This window comes from Sciurus carolinensis, chromosome 6 (genome assembly GCF_902686445.1).
Source record: "Sciurus carolinensis chromosome 6, mSciCar1.2, whole genome shotgun sequence".
Taxonomy (NCBI): domain Eukaryota; kingdom Metazoa; phylum Chordata; class Mammalia; order Rodentia; family Sciuridae; genus Sciurus; species Sciurus carolinensis.
This window is the reverse complement of record NC_062218.1, coordinates 44327849-44349597: the sequence shown is the minus strand read 5'-3', so window position 1 is coordinate 44349597 and position 21749 is coordinate 44327849. Positions and strand designations below refer to the sequence as shown.

General features: G+C 33.3%; 1 protein-coding gene and 1 non-coding gene across 2 annotated transcripts in view; both read right to left on the bottom strand.

Moving 5' to 3' along the window:
• The window catches only part of Mtrex (Mtr4 exosome RNA helicase), a 93169-nt gene that overhangs the window by 37548 nt on the left and 33872 nt on the right, over positions 1-21749 (bottom strand). The window contains exons 16-19 of the mRNA XM_047555985.1: positions 18728-18878; positions 12752-12924; positions 12122-12190; positions 5954-6082 (exon numbers count right to left, since the gene is read on the bottom strand). Of these exons, the coding sequence (XP_047411941.1) occupies positions 5954-6082; positions 12122-12190; positions 12752-12924; positions 18728-18878 (522 nt within the window). The remainder of the gene's footprint in view (positions 1-5953; positions 6083-12121; positions 12191-12751; positions 12925-18727; positions 18879-21749) is intronic.
• LOC124987699 (U6 spliceosomal RNA) lies at positions 17481-17587 on the bottom strand. Its single transcript, XR_007109228.1, has one exon. It is a non-coding gene; the product is annotated as a U6 spliceosomal RNA (small nuclear RNA).

Below are 21749 nucleotides of genomic sequence, written 5' to 3'. Positions count from 1 at the left end.
ATCCTTAATGAACATCGATGCAAAAATTCTCAACAAAATTTTAGCAAATCGCATACAAATATATATTAAAAAGATAGTGCACAACGATCAAGTGGGTTTTATCCCAGGGATGCAAGGTTGGTTCAACATTCGGAAATCAATAAATGTCATTCACCATATCAACAGACTTAAAGTTAAGAATCACATGATTATTTCAATAGATGCAGAAAAAGCATTTGATAAAATACAGCATCCCTTCATGCTCAAAACACTAGAAAAAATTGGGGTAGTGGGAACATTCCTAAACATTATAAAGGCAATCTACGCTAAGCCCATGGCTAATATCATTCTAAATGGTGAAAAACTAAAAGCGTTCCCCCTAAAAACTGGAACAAGGCAGGGATGCCCTCTTTCACCGCTTCTATTCAACATCGTCCTTGAGACTCTAGCCAGAGCAATCAGACAAACCAAAGAAATTAAAGGGATACGAACAGGAAAAGAAGAACTCAAACTATCCCTGTTCGCTGAGGACATGATTATATATTTAGAGGAACCTGGAAATTCCACCAGAAAACTTTTAGAACTCATAAGTGAATTCAGTAAAGTAGCAGGTTACTTTAATCAATGCTCATAAATCCAATGCATTTTTATACATAAGTGATGAATCTTCAGAAAGAGAAATTAGGAAAACTACCCCATTCACAATAGCCTCAAAAAAAATAAAATACTTGGGAATCAATCTCACAAAAGAGGTGAAAGACCTCTACAATGAGAACTACAGAACACTAAAGAAAGAAATTAAAGAAAACCTTAGAAGATGGAAAGATCTCCCATGTTCCTGGATAGGCAGAATTAATATCGTCAAAATGGCTATACTACCTAAAGTGCTATATAGATTCAATGCAATTCCAATTAAAATCCCAATGATGTACCTTGCAGAAATAGAGCAAGCAATTATGAAATTCATCTGGAAGAATAAAAAACCTAGAATAGCTAAAGCAATCCTCAGTAGCAAGAGCGAAGCAGGGGGTATTGCAATACCAGATCTTCAACTCTACTACAAAGCAATAGTAACAAAAACGGCATGGTATTGGTACCAAAATAGACAGGTAGATCAATGGTACAGAATAGAGGACACAGACACAAACCCAAATAAATACAATTTTCTCATACTAGACAAAGGTTCCAACAATAGGCAATGGAGAAAAGATAGCCTCTTCAACAAATGGTGCTGGGAAAACTGAAAAAACCATATGCAGTGGAATGAAATTAAACCCCTATCTCTCACCCTACACAAAACTCAACTCAAAATGGATCAAGGACCTCGGAATCAGACCAGAGACCCTGCATCTTATAGAAGAAAAAGTAGGTCCAAATCTTCAACTTGTTAGCTTAGGATCAGACTTCCTTAACAGGACTCCCATAGCACAAGAAATAAAAGCAAGAATCAACAACTGGGATAGATTCAAACTTAAAAGCTTTCTCTCAGCAAAGGAAACTATCAGAAATGTGAAGAGAGAGCCTACAGAGTGGGAGAATATCTTTGCCAACCATACCTCAGATAGAGCGCTAATTTCCAGAATCTATAAAGAACTCAAAAAACTCTACACCAAGAATACAAATAATCCAATCAACAAATGGGCTAAGGAAATGAACAGACACTTCACAGAAGAAGATGTACAAGTAATCAACAGATATATGAAAAAATGTTCAACATCCCTAGTAATAAGGGAAATGCAAATCAAAACTACCCTAAGATTTCATCTCACCCCAATTAGATTGGCGATTATCAAGAATACAAGCAACAATAGGTGTTGGCGAGGATGTGGTGAAAAAGGAACACTCATACATTGCTGGTGGGGTTGCAAATTAGTGCAGCCACTCTGGAAAGCAGTGTGGAGATTCCTCAGAAAGCTTGGAATGGAACCACCATTTGACCCAGCTATCCCACTCCTTGGCCTATACCCAAAGGACTTAAAATCAGCATACTACAGAGATACAGCCACATCAATGTTCATTGCTGCTCAATTCACCATAGCCAGATTGTGGAACCAACCTAGATGCCCTTCAGTTGATGAATGGATAAAGAAACTGTGGCATATTTATACAATGGAATATTACTCCGCAATGAAGAATGATAAAATTATGGCATTTGTAGGCAAATGGTCGAAATTGGAGAATATCATGCTAAGTGAGATAAGCCAGTCTCAAAAAACTAAAGGACAAATGATCTCGCTGATAAGCGGATGAGGACATATAATGGGGGCGGGAGGGGCTAGCATTAGGTTTAGGGTTAGGTTTAGAGTTAGGCTAAGGAGAGCGGTAAGAATGAAGGAAAGAAGGACTGTGTAGAGGGAAAAGAGGGGTGGGAGGGGTTGGGGGAGGGGAAAAATAAAATAAACATCATTACCCTATGTAAATGTAAAAAAAAAAAAAAAATAGCAGAGGCCATATACTCAAATATGAAAGAGAAAAGGCAGACAATATTTATTCCATGTTAATAAGTCACATGAGACCAAAAAACTGGAGCAAGCATGTGTACGTTGTTTAAAGAGGACAACTACTGTTGCCAGGCAGGTATGTAGTACTAGTGTTTCTACAGCTTTCATTTTTTTTTTTTTTTTTTTTTTTGCGGTGTTGGGGATTGAACCTGGGGCCCTGTGCTTACAAGGCAAGCTTTACCAACTGAGCTATCTCCCCAGCCCTAGAGCTTTCATTTTTAAAGTGAAAAATTCAGGTTATTTTGAAGTCCCAATCTTTAAAATTTCATAACTAATTTATATTTTTCTTATTTCCTAACCTCTAAAAAGTTAGTTTTTCCTGCATTACAACATTTAACTTTCTATTTGAAAACAAGTGAGTAATTCCATGAATTATTCATTGCATTTTCTCAACAATTTCCCAACTAGATTTTTCAAATTGTTTATAGGTTTCCAACTACTAACAGTACTTTCTCTCTCTCCCTTGTTAAGTTCTGGGGTTTTGTTTGAGTAAAGGGGATTTCTTTCTTCTTGCCCTCTTTTCTCCTCCTCTTCTTTTTTTAATCATTTGAAATTAAGCTGCACTTAATATCACTTTGTTTCACCAACATGCAATCTTTTTTTTTTTTTGTAAACAAATGGGATACATGTTGTTTCTCTGTTTGTACATGACGTAAAGGCATACCATTTGTGTAATCATAAATTTACATAGGGTAATGTTGTTTGATTCATTCTGTTATTTTTGCCCTTCCCCCCCCACCATGCAATCTTTTAATTAAGACCATGCATCTTTTATGAACAAGTACATTATCCCATATAGCCACATATTATTGTAAGATTCTAAAAATGTAATAGTAATATAATATAATCTATTATACAGTCCACATTTAAATTCCCCCAAGTGACCCAGGTGACTTTAAAAAATTACTGTGATGATGACTACTACTTATTACACTTTTAGATCCAGGATCAAACCAAGGGTCACTACTAGTTCTACTACCACCACTATTACTTACTACACTTTTAGATCCAGGATCAAACCAAGGGTCAAATATTTCATTTAGTGGTTATATCTCTTCAGTATTGTTTAATCGTATTATCTACCTTTTCTTTCTCTCATAGTATTGACATTTTCTTATAAGTCCAAATTTACAGAAAAGTTGCATGAATAGGAAAAAGTGTTCCAAGATAATTTTATTCCAATTTATTACTTATATTATTTCCTTTATCATTCTCTCTCTGTGTACATATTCACACAGTACTATTAAGGCGAAATACAATGTTGATATAATGATATCATCTAATTTACAGTGCATGTTAAGATTTCATTCACTTCCTAAAAACGTCTTTTATACTACCTTCCCTTCTCCAATGCCACTCTCTATAGATCCAAACTAGGATCATGCGCATTGACTTTGGTTGTACTATTTCCTCTTTCTCTTTTAATATAAAATCCTTTTTCAATGTCTCTTAAGACCTTAGTACTTGAAAATACATTAGTTAATTTATAGAATGGGACTCAAATTAGGGTTGTCTAATCATGAGGAATCATCAAATTCAGGTTGTGCACTTTGGGCAAAAATGTTTTGTTCTTTTCAGATCATCAGTTAACATTTTTGGATTAACTTCCTTAGAAGTATACCCTGAAATAAATGGAATTTTTAAAAAATGCTATAGTGTAGAGGAAAGACTTGCCCAGGGTTCAGTGAAGGGTTCCCTGTAGAGATTACTTATTGAATGGAACTGAATCATGATTATTAATGACTGCAAAGTTTCTGGGTCATTAAGTAAAAGATGCAAAGCAGCTAGGCTTAAAAATGTGGACCTAACAAAGAAAAGCAGTAAATTATTTTAATCAAAATATTAACTCCAATGCATTAATCATGGCTGTTTGGATCATTTCCTTGGAAAAGCTTTCATTGTAAAAGTGGGACATGACTTATTAGCAACGACTATCATGAGAAAGATGGCTGGGATGAATGCCACGAATTTACTATTTCAAGTTGCAATAACTTCTAAGGCCCTTTGGATATAATAAATGTGTACCAAATTATAGGAATTTTAGCTTCCTAAAACTAGAGGGTAAATAGGTAAAATATATCGTAGGGGGGAAAAACTATACAAATTTCCTTTGCTGGCAGAAGTCTGGAGAACAAATAGAAGAATAAAGAACAGGGCTGGGGATGTGGCTCAGTGATAAGAGTGCTCGCCTAGCATGCATGAGGCCCTGGGTCTGATCCCTAGTATTGCAAAAAAACAAAAAATGAACAAAAAATCCTCATAGGGTCTAGGGCTGTAGCTCAGTGGTAGAGCACCTATTTAGCATGTGCAAGGCCCTGTGGTTCAATCCCAAAGACCATGAGAGAGAGAGAGAGAGAGATATTTTAAAGGCCAGGTAGTATTCAGAATTATAAACAAACTTTTATATCAGCACTTAAAAATGTTTAATAATAAAGTATTTTTAAAAATACTCCCAACTTGGGCTGGGGATGTAGTTTAGAGCTAGAGGGCTTGCCTAGTATGCATAACGTCCTGGGTTTGATATCCAGCACTGCACTGATTAATTTTAATTAATAAAAACACAAATACTAAATACTGCCAATTCAAAATGACAAATTGATTTATTAATCCAAAAAAGCAGTCTATGATGGCACACTGGCAGATTTTACTTTCTAGAAACCAAGCTTATAATAAGCTTGATTTATAAATTATAAAAATATAATTTCCTAAAAGATCTAACCAATATGCCACATATTTTAACAAGCAATATTTCAAAACAACAAAATTCTACAATATTAGATTTCAACAAGATACCTGTAATCTGTAATAAATGATTTTGTTATAATAATTTTATTTATACCAATATAAAAATAAAAGTCAAGAAATATGGGTATCTCATGTGGCAAGTCAAATGCTTAAATTTAATAAAAGTATGGGGAAATTAAATTATTTTAACTAAGAAAACTTGGGTAGAAAGTTTTCATTACTGAAACAATATTACAACCATTATTTCCATAGGAATGAAGAAAACATCATAAAAACTATAAAACCAATCACAAATGATAATGTAAAATATTCATAACCCTCATAAAATACAGTTTCATTTGAAACAAATTATTAAATTCTCTTTATCTTTTACTTTGTCATTATTTACCTGGTCATAATTTAATAAAACTGAAATCTCAGGCTGGGGCTGTAGCTCAGTGATAGAGCACTCACCCAGCAAGAATGAGGGCCTGGGTTTGATCCTTAGCACCACATAAAAATAAAATAAAGGTATTGTGTCCACCTATAACTAAAAGATATATTAAAAATAACCTAGAATCCCATTAATCATCTTCACAATACATTAGATGGCTCTAATAATGTGTGTCAAAATACCTTAAACTTCCTAATTTAGAAATGATGACAGTATGCTCCTTATAATCACATTTAAAACTCAACAGTGATAAAAAATAATTCACAAAATATTTGAAATCTAAGAAAGTACAAACCTGCATCTCTCCTTTCTCATCAGGTTTAGCTGGCTTTGCAGCCTCAGTAGCTGAATTTTTCAAGCTCTCTTTGCTACAGCGCAGAAGTACTTCTACTACGTATAAGGGATCCAGTTCACCAGAATTAGGCTAGAAAAACAGGGTAAAGAAAATTCATTAATTCTTGAAAACTGGACCAAAAATTGTATTAAAGTTCCATGTATACAGGGCCTGTTTTCTTGGAATTTAGCATTATGACTGGCACACACTGTACAGTAAATGCTTATTTTATAAAATGAAGGTTGTCTCTGCATTCTTCAATATGTGCTACCGAACGAGAGAAAACAGCAATAACTTAGTACTTATGAATTCTAATTTAATAATATGATCACTGTGAAATAAGATGCCAAAATTGGAAAGAGGAAGTAAAATGATCAGGATCAGAAAATAAACCTGTATCTCCAAATCACCCCAATTAAACAACAAGCAAAACAGATTAAGTAGATTTTACTGTTCAGCACACTAGCACTTAAGCAATGTGATTTCACATCATTTTACAAAGACTTTTTTTTTTTAATTTGTACCAGAGATTGAACCCAGGGGTGCTTAACATAACACTGAGCCACATCCCAGTCCTTTTTATATTTTATTTAGAGACAGGATCTCACTGAGTGGCTAAGGCTGGCTCTGAATTCACGATCCTTCTGCCCAGCCTCCTGAGCCGCTGGGATTACAAACCTGCACCACCAAGCCTGGCTGCCTTTTTTTTTTTTTTTTTTTTTTAATATCCCCTAATAAAATCATGATTCTCTAGACCTCAGGACTAATACATCTTTTGTACTATGATAATTTGTTTGATAATTTCAAACAATAATCAATCTATTTTGTTTCAGTGAAGAGTTCCTCCTTGCCGGACACAGTGGTACACGCCTGTAATTCCAGTGGCTCGGGAAGGAGGCAGGAGGATTGAGAGTTCAAAGCCAGCCTCAGCAAAAGTGAAGTGCTAAGCAACTCAGTGAGACCCTGTCTCTAAATAAAATACAAAATAGGGCTGGGGATGTGGCTCAATGGTTGAATACCCCTGAGTTCAATCCTCAGTTACCTGCCCCCACCCAAAGAATTCCTCTTTACTCTTTGGTAAAATATTCAAATAATCTCTTTTGTATGAAATAGATAAAATGAAAGTTACTTTGGTTGACAGGGAACATGGCAAAGACTTGGCATCTATCCAAGACATAACAAAATAAAAATCCATCTACCATATCTACCAACTATTTCTGCAAAAAACTACCAAATATTTAAAACATATTTACAAATACAAACCATATACACAATTAGAATTTTCAGACTTTCCAAAATAAATAAATAAATTCCATTTTCCAATCCAAAAGGAAATCAAACTAGCTTTTTCCTAGCATCAACTTCTTCAAAAGAAGATTATTTAAAATGTACTTCCAACAAATTCCTCAGCTTGATACAGACACAAAACAAAGATGGATGTATTTTTGACTTGGATAACCTATATCTGCAAAGATCATACAGCCTAATAGTTTAGAAATAAGTTTTATAAACAATGAGCTAAACAAAGTTATGACCAACTGTCAACTCTTCTTAAGAAGTCAAGGATTATAAGGTGTCTCAGTGATTGTCATGTTCCCTTTTCAGAGGGTAAAACAAACCTCCAAGTAAGTTGTATCCTATAGTTTGAAGAATGAATTAACTCCAAAGTGTTAGGGGACATATGATATCTGGACAAAGGAAAACCGTTAAGACTTATGAGCAATCTTTAATGTTTCTAGATAATCTAGAACTGTTATGGATTAAATTTCAATTCTTTAGATTTTAGTAAATTAAGTATTCATCTATAAAACAATCACATAAGTAACTATAAAACTATAAGGTCATACATGATCTTCTGTCTCCAGTTACCAAAACCACTTAAAACAACATTATAGTAATACCCTCAATGTTACCAAGAGAAGACACTTGAAAGCTTTCTTAATTATAACATTTAAAATTTGCAGTGAGAGTGGTGGCATGTGCCTGTAAACACAGAGGCTCGGGAGGCTAGGCAGGAGGATCCTGAGTTCAAAGCCAGGCTCAGCAACAATCAGTCAGGCACTTAGCAACTTAGCAAGACCCTGTCTCTAAATAAAATATAGAAAAGGGCTGCGGATGTGACTCAGTGGGTAAGCAATCCTGGGTTCAATCCTCAGTACCACCCCCCCTCAAAAATTTTGCTACTGAAAATATTTCCTAAGATTGTAAAATTTTTCTCACCTATCATGCTGTAGTTTTATACTCTGTAAAGATGGGTCAACATCATCTTTCACATAAATGAAAATAGTTTTTGTGTTCTGCTTAAGTTTTCCAGTGATTGTCATATTTTAAATTCTTTAAAATTTTTGTTCATATATCCTATTTTTAATCATATTAGATTTTACTTTTTCCTAATTTCTCTTCATTCCTTTTAAAATGTGACTAGTTTCCTGCTATAAATTGAAATTACCATACTAAAACATAATTTTTAATAATCCTAAACCTGTAGAACGTAAAAAAAAAACAGTGAAATGTTGAAAGTTAAATTTCCATTTCCTTAAAATGATGAACTATTCAACAGTGTGTATTCTTTCTCTATCTATGGCGAAATCTATTGGCCATGAAAATATTTTGATTAGTGTTTTTGACCTAGATTCCAAATTAATCTACTTCACAAATATAAGTGGTTCAGTGGAAAAAATCAGTTTCACCATCAATTTAAACAGAAAAATATGAATGTGTTTCACTCTAATTCTCATTTTATCCCTGCCTAAAAGAACTCTGACTGACTATACATGGATTAAGGATCAACAGAGGTGAATAATTAAAAAAAAAAAAAAAATCTATCTACGGTGTATGTATACACAATTATATTAGCTATGATTTTTCTCTCCTAAAAATTTTAGATACAGTACTGCCACAGTAATGTGAAGAGCTCTACAAATTCACCTCCCAACTAAATTGGAGGAAAAAAAAAAAAAAAAAAAAAAAAAAACCAACCATTTAACAACATCTCTGAAAGTGTTCCTAAGAAAATATGTTAAACAAAGAAACATCACCTCAAGGAAGTCTAATAAAATTCAGTAAGAACAGCAGATCCCTATTTTCTCCTCTCACTCTTTCTAAGCTTGAGGCAGAAACGCTAGACTGGTGAATCAAAAAATACAGGAGGGTTCCCTTTCCCCACAATATTCAGGTGAATGCCATTTCTAATCTTGCTCTCAAGCACCTGTTGCTGAGGCTAAGCTCTGGGCCGGAGAGGCTAAAGAGCAGGGGGGCTCTATTCTTTAGCACCCATTGGTTGGCCAAAGGTTCTATCTTGGGTGTGGGGCTGCTGAGAATTAAGGGCCCCAACAGTCTTCCCTTGCCTTATAAGGTACTGGGTTTCATGTTGGATGAAGCAAACTGGGAAGACTTGAGGTTACTGCAACCATCCTCCACACAGCCCTCAGCTCCTAAAAGCAAGTTAGTTACTTGTATAAAAGTGAGTCAATGCTCTCAGTCCCAGCTTTAGAACTCTGGCTCAAGCGATTTTGCCAAGGAAGAGTAGCAAGCCCTCAAATAGGTAGCTATACTTTCCCAAAGGAATATTTGAAACAGAGCCTTGGAAAGTTCAAGCATAAAGGAACTCAAAAAATGGTGGAAGTTGTAAGGAAAAGAACTTGTAGACCTACAGATTTGAGAAGAGATAGGCTAAATTGTAAGTTAGCTAGCTTTTTTTTTTTTTTTTTTTTTTGTACTAGGAGAGAAACACTTCTGCTAGGGGAAGTTAATAGCTGGGTAGAACAGAGGATGATACAAAGAGATCCCAGCCCAAACCACTGCCATCCCAGGGCGATTGTGTGCTTATCCAAGGCTATGTTTCCCCTACTCCCACCTCAGGAGCAATGTAAAGCTTTAACAATGGTGGTATGAGAGGCAAGTAGCATAGAAGAGTCTTCACTCAAATAATTTTGATAGTCACAAAATGAATAAGCAAAACAAGGGAGAAAGATACCCAGAATTACAACATTTTCTAAAATGTCCAATTTCCAATAAAAAATAATGAAATGTGCAAAGAGGAAATTATTATCTATGACCACAATATACCAAGAAAAAACATACCACGAAAAAATGCAAGTATGAGAAACTGCATGTTAGAGTGACCAAATGCTGATTAAAGACTTAAAAGAGCCATTATAAATGTTTGATACACTGAATGAGGTAACATAAAAGGAAAGTATAACAACAATGTGGTGTCAAATGGAAAATATCGATGAAGAGATAAGTTATAAATAAGATTCAGAAGGAAATTCTGGAATTTTAAAGTATAACAACTGAAAAAAAAAAATTTACAAGAGGGTCCCAATAGTAAATCTGAACCAGCAGAAAAAAATCATTAGCAAACTTGAAGAAAGATGGAGATTATTCAATTCAAAGAACAAAAAGAATAATAAATAAAAATAAATTTAGTCTACGTCAGAGAAATATGGGACATTAATAAACTAAAAAATATACCTATAAGGAAGGTCCAGAAGCACTGGAGAGAAAGGAGAAAAAAAAAAAAAAATTCCATGGTATAATAGCTGAAAACTCCCCAAACTTATTGGGGGCAAAGTGATTAATCTACATGTACATATTAAATTTTTTCCTACTTTAGGATAAATGCATAGATGTACACAGTACATTTTTATACTTAGAAATTTATCACAGTAAAAATAAAGAAAGACAAACCACAAGGAGAAAATCTTGAAAGCAGTAGGAGAAAAAGATCTTACAAGACTTAACAAGACTCCAACAAGATTAACAGACACTTCTCAGAAGAAACAATGGAGTCCAGAAAGCAGTGGGTTGGCATATTCAAAGGAAAAACAAACGAACAAACAACAAACAAACAAAAACCCCAAAATTATAAAACACTGAGTCCTGCAGGATATAAGATCAATATAAAATGTAACTGGGTTTCTATACACCTGCAATGAACGAATGCACAGAAAAATGAAATTAGGAGATAATTTCATTTATAGTAGCATCAAAAAGATTACAATATTTAGGAATAAATTAAGCAAAAGAAGTACAAAACCAGGTTGGGGATATAGGGCTTGCCTCACAAGCACAATCCCCAGCATACTAAAAAAAAAAAAGTAGTACAAAACCTATACTTGGGAAATGAAATATTGCTGAAAGAAACTTAGGACCTAAATAAGAAGAAAAATATGCCATGTTCATGAATTGGAAGAAGGCTTAATAATTTTAAGATGGCAGTATTCTCTAAATTGATCTACACATTCAACATAATCTTTATCAGAATCCCAGCTGACTTTGTAGAAACTGAGAAACAAAATGCAAAATTTGTATGGAATTTTAAGAGACCCAGAATAGTCCAAACAATTCTGAAAAAGTAGAAAAAAAATCAAGTACTCACATGTTTGCTCTCTTCAAAACTTAGTATGGTGCTGACTTGAGGATTGAACATACAGATCAATGGAAAAGAACTGCATGTCCAAAAATAAACCCATGAGTCTAGTGAGGCTGCTGACGGGAATGTGAAATAGTGCAGCTACTTTAGAAAACAAAATGGCAGTTCCTCAACCACTTACCTTATCTAGTTTCCAAAGGACCCAGTAATTCTACTCTTAGATATATACCCAAGAGAAATAAAAACCTATGTTCACATAAAAACTTGTAAACAATGTTTAAGTGAGTATTATTTGTAACAGCCTAGAGGTGTAAAAAACCTAAATGTCTGTGGGTGGATAAATGGATAATGAAATAAGACACTGGAATATCATCTAGCCATAAAAAAGAATGAAGTACTGATAAACCTTGAAAACATTATACTGTCAAAGAAGCTTGTCACAAGGATACATATTATATAAAATTCATTTCATGATACTTGTAGAATGGACAAATCTATGAAGATAGAAAGCACTAATAATTGTATGGGGCTGAAGAAAAGTGAGTGATAAAAGTTTCCTTTGGATGTGATGAAATGCTTTAAAATTATGGGGTACAAAATTTAAATTACTCAAAACATTAGTTCCTTAAGGTCGAAATTTATTATTTATTATTATTTATTATACCATTTATATTTACACAAACTTCATGAGTCTAAAAAAATTTCACTAACAACAATATATATAAAATTTTACTTTAAAGAAAATGGTTTACCTTAACATTTGATTTTTTTGAGAAATTCACCACTACACCCCAGCCAAAATCATCTCCTTCATTCTTTACCTGAAAGACAGTAAAAAATAACAATGGTTACATTAAAAAAAAAAAAAAAAAATTGTAGCCTTCTAGGTCTTACATTATAGGCTAATAAAACCTGAATTGTCTAATATTTGTTAAAAATCACTGATAAATTTAAGGAGCAAGATATTAACCCTATAGGGGGAAAAAAAAAATCAATGGTAAATTTCATAGGCCCTAGAATAACAATAACAGAAATCTCTTAGGTGGCAAACAAATGCTAAAAATGTTGGTGTATTTCAAGGCTTTTTATATCTAATAAATTTTATAGTAACTAAAATGGCTATTTTAGTTATTTTAAGATATTTCATAATTCAATATTTTATATAATCCCGATTATTTCAAATTATATTTCCCAAAATGAAAACTGGTGGTGATTAACAAGGCCTTAACCTAAGCCATGTGAAACAGTTAAATAATATAACTAAATATAGATCAACTATTGTAGCAGGAAGCATTTTACCAAGATAAAGAAAATATTAAACTATCCAAAATATTTTTAAATACTGAAATATCCAAATATTTCATGAAAGAACAATGACATACCTTTACCAAACGGCCTGGCTGTAGAAATGGTAAGCAGTATTTTGGTTTATGAATATAATCTTCAATTTCTTTACCCAGTTTGGCAAGCTGCTGTCTAATCTTATAATAGATGACTACACTTTCTTCATTGGGAATTACTATTTTATTATATTGTTGTTCTGAGTTCTTTACCTCTGTAAATAAAACACATGCATGATAAAAAAAATTATATACCTTATATAAATTATAACCAAAAAAGTTATTTTCCAATTATAACTATAGTTGGAAAGTCAGTTTGCATAAATTATATTAGATGTTTTAAGGAAAAGACCTTCAGAGATGATTGTAAGGGATGGTATCTCATTTTCCCTTTCTGTTAAGCAACTTATTTCTTAGTAAATCCAATTATACACCAGACTGTACTCCCTGCCCTAATCTTACTTCTAGTGCAGATCTCCCTTCCTTACTCATTCCATTATACCTCCAACCCATTGTTAACAAACCACTTTATTGTGGCAAAATGCACATAAAAATTTTATCATCAGTGATATTCAGTACATTCACAATGTATCCAACTACCACTATTATCTAGTTCCAGAACATTTTTGCCACCTCCAAAGGAAATTCCATACCCATTAAGCAAACACTTCTCATTCCCTGCTTCTGTCAATTTTTATGCTTTCTGTCTCTCTATGCATTTGCCTATTCTAGTTATTTCATATAAATGGAATCACACAATTTGTGGTCTTTTGTTTCTGGCTTCCTTCACTTAGCATATTGTTTTCAAGGTCTATCCATGATGTAGTTTATATCTGTATTTCATGACTTATGACTGAATAATATTCTACTGTATGAATATACTACATTTGTTTATACATTTACCAGTTGATGAACATTTGGATTGTTTCCACACATTTGCTACTGTTCATGGTGCTGCTGTGACCAATCACACAAGACCAACTTTGTATGAACACATTTTCAGTTCTCTTGACTATATACTCAGGTGTGGAGTTGCTGGGTCACATGGTAATTCTATATTTAATTTGTTGAGGAATTGCCAAACTATTTTCCACAGTAACTATAATACTTTATTTTCCTTTTTAAAAAAAATACCATCTCAGTGACTGCAAAGCGGTTTTGATTTCTATTTCTCTTATGACTAATTAATGTTGGGTATCTGTGTTTCTTAGTCATTTCTACATAATTTAGAGAAATGTCTAATTGAATTGCCTTTTGTTGCTGAGTTATAAGAGTGCTTCATATTTGGATACTAGACAGATATCAGATGGATGACTTAAAATATTTTCTCCTATTTTCTTTGGCAATATTGGGGATTAAACTCAGGGTCTTGCACATGCTAATTTTAATATTATTGATAACCATTTCACAAATTGCTCTCTCAAATTACAGATCTTTTTTACATCTTGGTTACTTTTAAGTGACTAGATCTTTTTTTTTTTTTTTTTTTTTTTGGTGAGGGGGCAATCCTGGCAGATGGAATCCAGTGGATCACTACTAAACTATACCCCCAGCAATTCTATTTTTTTATTTTTAAGGCAGGGTCTTGTTAAGTTGCTCAGGCTGGCCTGGAGTTTGTGATCCTCCTGCCTCAGCCTCCTGAAGAGCTGAGAATTCATGCATGCACCTCCAAACCCAGCTCTGGTTACTCACTACAGTTATATACCATCCCAGAAAGTCAGTTAAGTATAGGCACACTCTGATTTTTCTCCAAATTAAAATAATTCAATTTCTCTAATCTTTTATATCTTTCAAAAAATGACAAGGTACATGTAATAAATTAGAAAACAAACACAGAAATTAATAAGGCAAAGTTGCCTGTGAGACTCCCACTATGAAAGAAATTAAAGTAGGAACAATAAAGTTGTTCTCTCTTATCTATGGGATATATGTTCCAAGAACCCCAGTGGACACCTTAAACCATGGATAGTACCAAATCTCAAATTTTATCTGAAACACACATATCAAAGTTTAATATATGAATTAAACACAGTAAGAGATTAAGAATAATAACAGAATACTAACGATATAATAAATGTCATGTGAATGTAGTCTATATTTCTCAAAATACCTTACTGTACTAGATTCTTCATTATTTTTTGTGATAATGCAGGATGATACTGAAAGGAAGCAATTCATGACTTTTTAGCATATCTGAACTTGTAGTATCACTACCTTGGTGCTTTTTCTTGAACACACTGTGATAATAATAGATATGATAACTCAGATAGCTACTAAGTGACTAAAGGGTGGATAGTATATACAGTATGGATACAGTGGATGATGGGCTGATTCATGTCAGAATCATGGCATCAGCCTCAGCCTCCTGAAGAGCTGAGATTTCATGCATGCACCTCCACACAGAGCGAGATGGCAAGATTTCATGATGGTGCTCAGATGGAGTGCAATTTAAAACTTATGAATTTTTTTTTTTTTATTTCTGGACTATTTAGAATTTTTTTTTTACTACAATTGACCATGGGTGGCTGATTAGGGCAGCTATATCTCTTGCATCCCATTTAGATAGTAAAAACACTTCAGCTCTTGTTTTCAATGCAGGGTAGAAAGCAGAAGATCCTATGAGGACTGCCATAGTGGAGCACCAGTATTTTAGGAAATAGTACTTAAAATATACCTACAAACTCCTAAGACATTTTGCAACCAAATTCTTCTTTTGAGAGGAAGAGGTGTTAGTTGCCAAAATTTATTATATATAGAAGAGACCTGTGAATGATAGGGAAACGAATTGCCACTCCCATTAATAGGCAAAATTTTCAACAGGTTAAAGTGTAAATTGCTTTACTGATCTAGAATAATACTCTCGGTAATTACAAGCACTTACCAAGCATGTAACATCATTTCATTTAATTCTTATAAAATGAGATGCATTGGATATTATCCCAGTATCACAGAATAATAAATAAATTAAGGCTCAGGTACAACTGAATCAAACGCATGTCTAACTCCACAGCTCTGCTATTAGCCATGGTATTATATACTAATGAAGCTAAAAAAAAGGATTAAATTAAGTCTGCGCTTTTTAGTCAATAAAATACCAGTGAAATTCTATAAATTTTATTCCTGTGGCTTACTGAAAACCATACTATCATTCAGTAAAGCAAAATGAAAATTATCTCATGTATGCAAACATCTAAGTTTATTACAATGAATAAAGCATTGTATTACTAAATAATTTATTCTGTATCTCTAAAAACATAGTTTACATTTCAGGTTCCAAAGTATTAGAAAAATAGGCATTGTTTCTTTAAAAACAGATATGCAGGAATTGACTATACTGCAATTAGATAATAACACGTATAGAAGCAACATTAGAAAGTAGAGATTATATACCCACAATCCTTTTAAAAGGTAACTCAGGAACTACATCAAAACAAAAGCTGGGGTCTGAGGAAAAACGGGACAGGGAATGGAGAAATAGTGGTAATGTTTTAAGTTCACAGAGTAGGTAGTAGTGTCTTGGTCAAAGTCATATTAAACAATGTGAACCCAACTAAAAGGGCTTTAAATAAATAGGGAAGTATTTGTGGAGTTTTCCCTCTATATCCCAATGTACCTGTGGTATTTTCTGTAGAAATGCAAAATAAGTATAAAAGGTAGACTGCTGGACTACATGAAGAGAGGGGAAAAAAAAGCAACATGCACCTCTGTTTCTCTTGGTTATTCAGTTTCCAAACCAGTCTAACTGCTGGGTAATACGTAAATGTAATTATCCTTCTCATGTGTGACCTAGTGCTGCCCAGGAAGACTTTAATCCTTTTTCACTGTTGTAACCTTATACCTGTTTCAATGAAAATATCTGAAATTTCTATGATATGGGGTAAAATTCATGAATTTCCTTCTCTAATAACGATCAGATTTCAAACTCAAATCCAAAGTATACTTAAATCTTCTTGATCTTGATATTTTATTATTTCATAATTCTTGGTGGAAGGAGGCTTACAGTTCCCTTAAAAATACAGTTCTATAAAACTAAAAATATACTTTCCTCCTTGCTGTCAACCAAGTACAAATGGCATTATGTACTTTTATAATAAAAAGTAATATCTGAAATCATACACTTGCCATTAATTTTATAAGATGTGCTTTCAAAATTCAACAACTTTGTGAAAATTTAAAGGTGATCCTTAAAACCACCTAGCTCAAGTTTTTTATTGTCTTTTGTTGTCCTTATTTTATTTCAGTTATAGAAGGTACTAGAGATATTCTTGTCCTCTTATTAAAAAGGTATTACTCATGCTTAATAAAAACAGTACTGGTTGGTAGCAGGAGTCCAAGATTCTGATCTTGATTCTGCCATGAATCAAATGTGTAACCTTAAGCTTAATTTCTCTAGCTCTACCCCATCCCCACTTTTTTTTTTTTTTTGGTACTGGCGAATGACCCAGGGGCATTTAACCACTGAGCCACATCCTTATTTCTATTTTGCATTTTATTTAGAGACAGGGTCTCAGTTGCTTAGGGCCTAAGTTGCTGAGACTGGTTTTGAACTCAAGATTCTCCTGCCTCAGCCTCGGGAGCTTCTGGGATTACAGGCATGTGCCACCAAGCCCGGGCCCACCCCCATTTTTTAAATCTGTAAAATGATGCCAAAGCTCCTTCCAGTTATATGTTGAAAAGATTTTCTTAACACCAGAGGTATTAAGGAAAGGGGAAATAGTAAGGCTTATCATCTAGGCAAATGTTAAAAGTAATGAGAGAAAATTTTTTGTTTGTAAATATGAAATGCTTCATGAATTTGTGTGTCACCCTTGCACAGGGTCCACGCTAATCTTCTCTGAATCATTCTCATTTTAGTATATATGCTGCTGAAGTGAGCCAATGACAGAGTTTAACTTTCTTGGATCTTCAAAGCTGTTTTCATTTCTCTAGGGCACTTCACACTTCATTTAATTTTGGCTACAATAAAAATAAGTGGGTGAGTGGGTGCCCCTAAATTTAATGTCTGGTTTAAAAAAAAAAAAAAAAAAAAAGTGGAATTGTCCTACATACTAGTGATAGAAAGAAATCTCATTAAATAAATGATGGCATGTTCACAAAATGAAAATATTATGCACTTATTAAAAATCCCATTTTCCAAAGGATACTTAAACTTCAATTTTAAAAAGCCACAATTAATAAGCTGGTGAATGTAAAACACGTAATACAGGTAAGCACTGGGTAAATATTTAACATGTTATAAATTATAAGCAATATGATATAAATTACAAGCACCATAGTAACTATTATGAAAAAAGCTCAACTGCATTTACCTTATTAAAAAAAAGCACACATGATAACAGATGAAAGAACTACAGATCTTAGCTTTCCTCTTCAGATGCACTTTTTTTTTTTTTAACAGTAACTGTGAACTATGTAAAGATTTATCTAAACCAGTAACTTAAATCTTTGTCTTTATTTTTGTATAAATCAGCACTATAGATGATCTGCCACACTAACCTCTATGATAAAGATCAAAGAACAATTGAATGTAGTTACCACAGAAAATTTAATTTATATCAGGAATTAGAAGTTCTAAAACCACTGAAATGAAATCCACATTAAAGCATTTTATTTCTATAATCATTCATAAGCTTATGCTGTGACATTCTCATAATGAGAAATGGTAAAAGGTTAAGACTAATATATACATGTTTCTTACAAGTCATATTTTAATATGCCAGGCTTTTTGTTGTGTCATTATTCAGGGACATGAATAATGATATTTATGTCTATATCTAAACCAATAAATCATTCTATGGTAGAATCAACTAGAAAAAACTGTCTTGCCAGGGTTTCTCAACCTTTACTTTGAAATGTTCTAGTCTATAAAGAACAGAATTCAGTTCTGCAGTCCTTTATATAAAGATCAAAATTTGCCTTGCAAGAAAAAAACTGGCCAAATGCAATAAAAAAAGTAGTCATTTTGTTGTTACAGTAATTTTATTCTTACTTTCTCTGTTACAGTCATTTTATACTTACTTTCCACTACTCCTGGAATTGCTCTATAATGCTGAAACTGGTAGAAAGATTTTTCCAACATGTACTCAGGATTAATTTCTTCTACACGTAGTAAGTTCAAAACCATGTTGTAAGTCAAATGGAAAGCACTATTCAGAGGATCAGCTGAGCCCTAAGAGAGAATAACAAGTCAATTTTGTGGGTTTTTCAAATAAATTTATATAAGCATTTTTAATATATTGTAATGCTTCATCATTTAATCTGTTAAGAAATACTATATAACTATCCTGGTTCTTTCCCTTCGTTGACCAATATAAAGTGATAAAATAGTTCGTGTTTGGAAAAATGAAGGGGAAAAAAGAAATCACTAGGACAATAGTAATTAAAATACTCTATGCCAAATGTGTTTAGTTTTCTGTCTTGCAAGCACATGGCAGGATTGCCTTTTCTGGCCCCCCAATAAGTTGTAAAGGAAAGTGACATGTCACTCACTTCCGGGTCGAGTATTTACCTGCTGGTGTGAAAAGCTATTTTTTGCCCTCTGGCACGGTGATCAAGTAGTCAAGATTATTGTTGTGTCATCAGATTAGATCTAACAATGATAAGTAGAATTCCTTCTACCAACCTACAATAAATATGTAGCAGGTAAGAAAAGAAAGCCTTGAGTTTCTAAGATTTAATTTGTTACTGAAGCATGACTTAACTTGTATTGACAGAACATACTAAAATTATTTTGGTATGATACTCACATAAAAATCTTTTTAAAATTATTTATTTATTTATTTTTGGTGGTGTGGGGGAGAGAATTCAGGGCTTTCTTGCACGTGAGGCAAGTACTCTAACCAAGTACCTGAGTCCAACAAATGTATCCTGAAACTCTTGCGATAAACTGCTAAATTTATAGACCATTCTTTACTATACTTTGATAATTTTGTTTTGTCCTCCTAATTGTGGTTGTTATCAAAGAAGGGTTAGATTAAGGATTAGACAGTACATTTTATTGTAAAATACAATAAATTTTATTTTAGAATTTTAAAACAGTGTGACCTTAGTTTACAATAAGGTTTATGTATAAAATATTACCTTTGACATTTAAACCTTTCTTTCAGCAATGTTTCTTCATAAGTATGTTTAAATGCAAATACCTCATAAGTATGAGAGGGATATATAATTATATAAAAGAATGACCAAATCATTGGTGGAATATGCTGAAATATTTATAAGTTTTACTAAGTATGCTAAATATTTCTAAACAGTGGAGTAAAATATGCAAATTGTCTTACTCGTGGGATCTTAAGTTGAGGACCACAGAACCACCAAGTAGAATTCAGACTTTTAAATGTATGTGATTTTACGAGCTTTTATAGGAATCTCAAATGAAGGAATTCTTTAACTCTCAAAAAGTAAGTCAAAAGTCACCTACCTAGGAGATCCATATACATGGAAATTTATTCACTTATGTTAACAGTAAGGCCCAAAAGAGGGGCAAAGTTAGCATGAATACCAGACTCTTAGAAAAGAGAGGAACTGGACAACTTCAGCTACTTTTGAATTCTGCAAACAGACCCAGTTTTCAATTTTCTGTTTATCTTCTATAATACCTCCTCTAATAAATCTGAGGCTTCAATTATAGCAAATATTTCTTTTCAACCCCAAGCTCTGCTTCTGTATTTTTTAAAAATATGTTTAGCTGTAGATGGACACAATACATTTAATTTATTTATTTATTTTTGTGTGGTACTGAGGATCAAACCCAGTGCCTCCCATGTGCGAAGCAAGCACTCAACACTGAGCTACAACCCCAGCCCATGCTTCTGTATTTTTAACTCCTACACAAGACACACAATTGAATTCTCAGTCACCAGAAACTCAGCATAGATTCTGACACTGTATCCAAGTAAGCCCAAGGTAGTCCCACCTTCCCCTGTTATACTGGTATAATTATTAATAGTCCCTTCCATTCAATCTTAAAGTATTCTTACTGGGATGGAAAAGAAGACATATAGTTATACTATTTAAAATGAAACCTATCTCTCTTGCTTTTTCCCTGTCTAACCAACTTGCTTTCTCCTACAATTACAGGAAAATGAGTTTCTCACTTAAGCTCTAATTTAGGAGTTCCTTGTTATTTTTTTTTTCTCCTTTCCTTTTAATCAATTATAGATTATTCCCTCAAAACATCTCAGATTAGTGTTTTTCTTTCTTTACCATTGCTACCATTTTAGTTCAGTGGTTCATCAAATCATATCTAGATTACTCTACCATCCTAACTGTTCTAGTTTCAATTTCTCTTCAAATTTACTTGGTATGATGCTGCTAGATGAATCTTCGTAAGTATAATTTCATTGAGATTTTGTGATCCATTTCTCTATTCAGCAGTAACATATGACTATATAAATTCTCTACTGGTACTGAATCAATTAAGCAATTTATGTGTGTGTGTGTATACTATACATAATGTAGTATAACCATACAGTGGAGTAATCATTGATAAAACAGGAAAGTAGTATCAATACATACGACAACAGTATGAAACTAGAAAACATCATGCTAAGTGAACAAAGACAGATCCAGAAGGCCACATGTTATATGAGTCTGTTCATCTGACATGTTCAGAACAGACAAATCTATAGAAACAGAAAAATCAGTAGAACGTAGGGAGCCAGGAGGACTAGGTAGTAAAGGAGAATGACTGTTAAGGGGTACAGGGTTTCTTTCTTGGGTTGCTGAAAATGTTCTAAGAATTAAATGACATACAACAGAGCTTTACACTTACAGAGTAACAAATCCAGAAATGTTGAGTGAAAGGAATGGAAATTGTACTAAATGAACCAGATGCTGTTATAAAAATATTACCTCCTACAATTGGGCAACCTGATTCTGTTCTTTTCATACATGTTATACAGGGAAAAGAAAAACAGTATTTGTTACATCTGGTACAATTCAAAGAGGAGAATAAAAATACAAATTTTGGTCTGTAATTTTCCTTCCATGAAGAACTAAAGTTATATAGACACTTATAAAAAGGCTTTCAAGTGTTAGA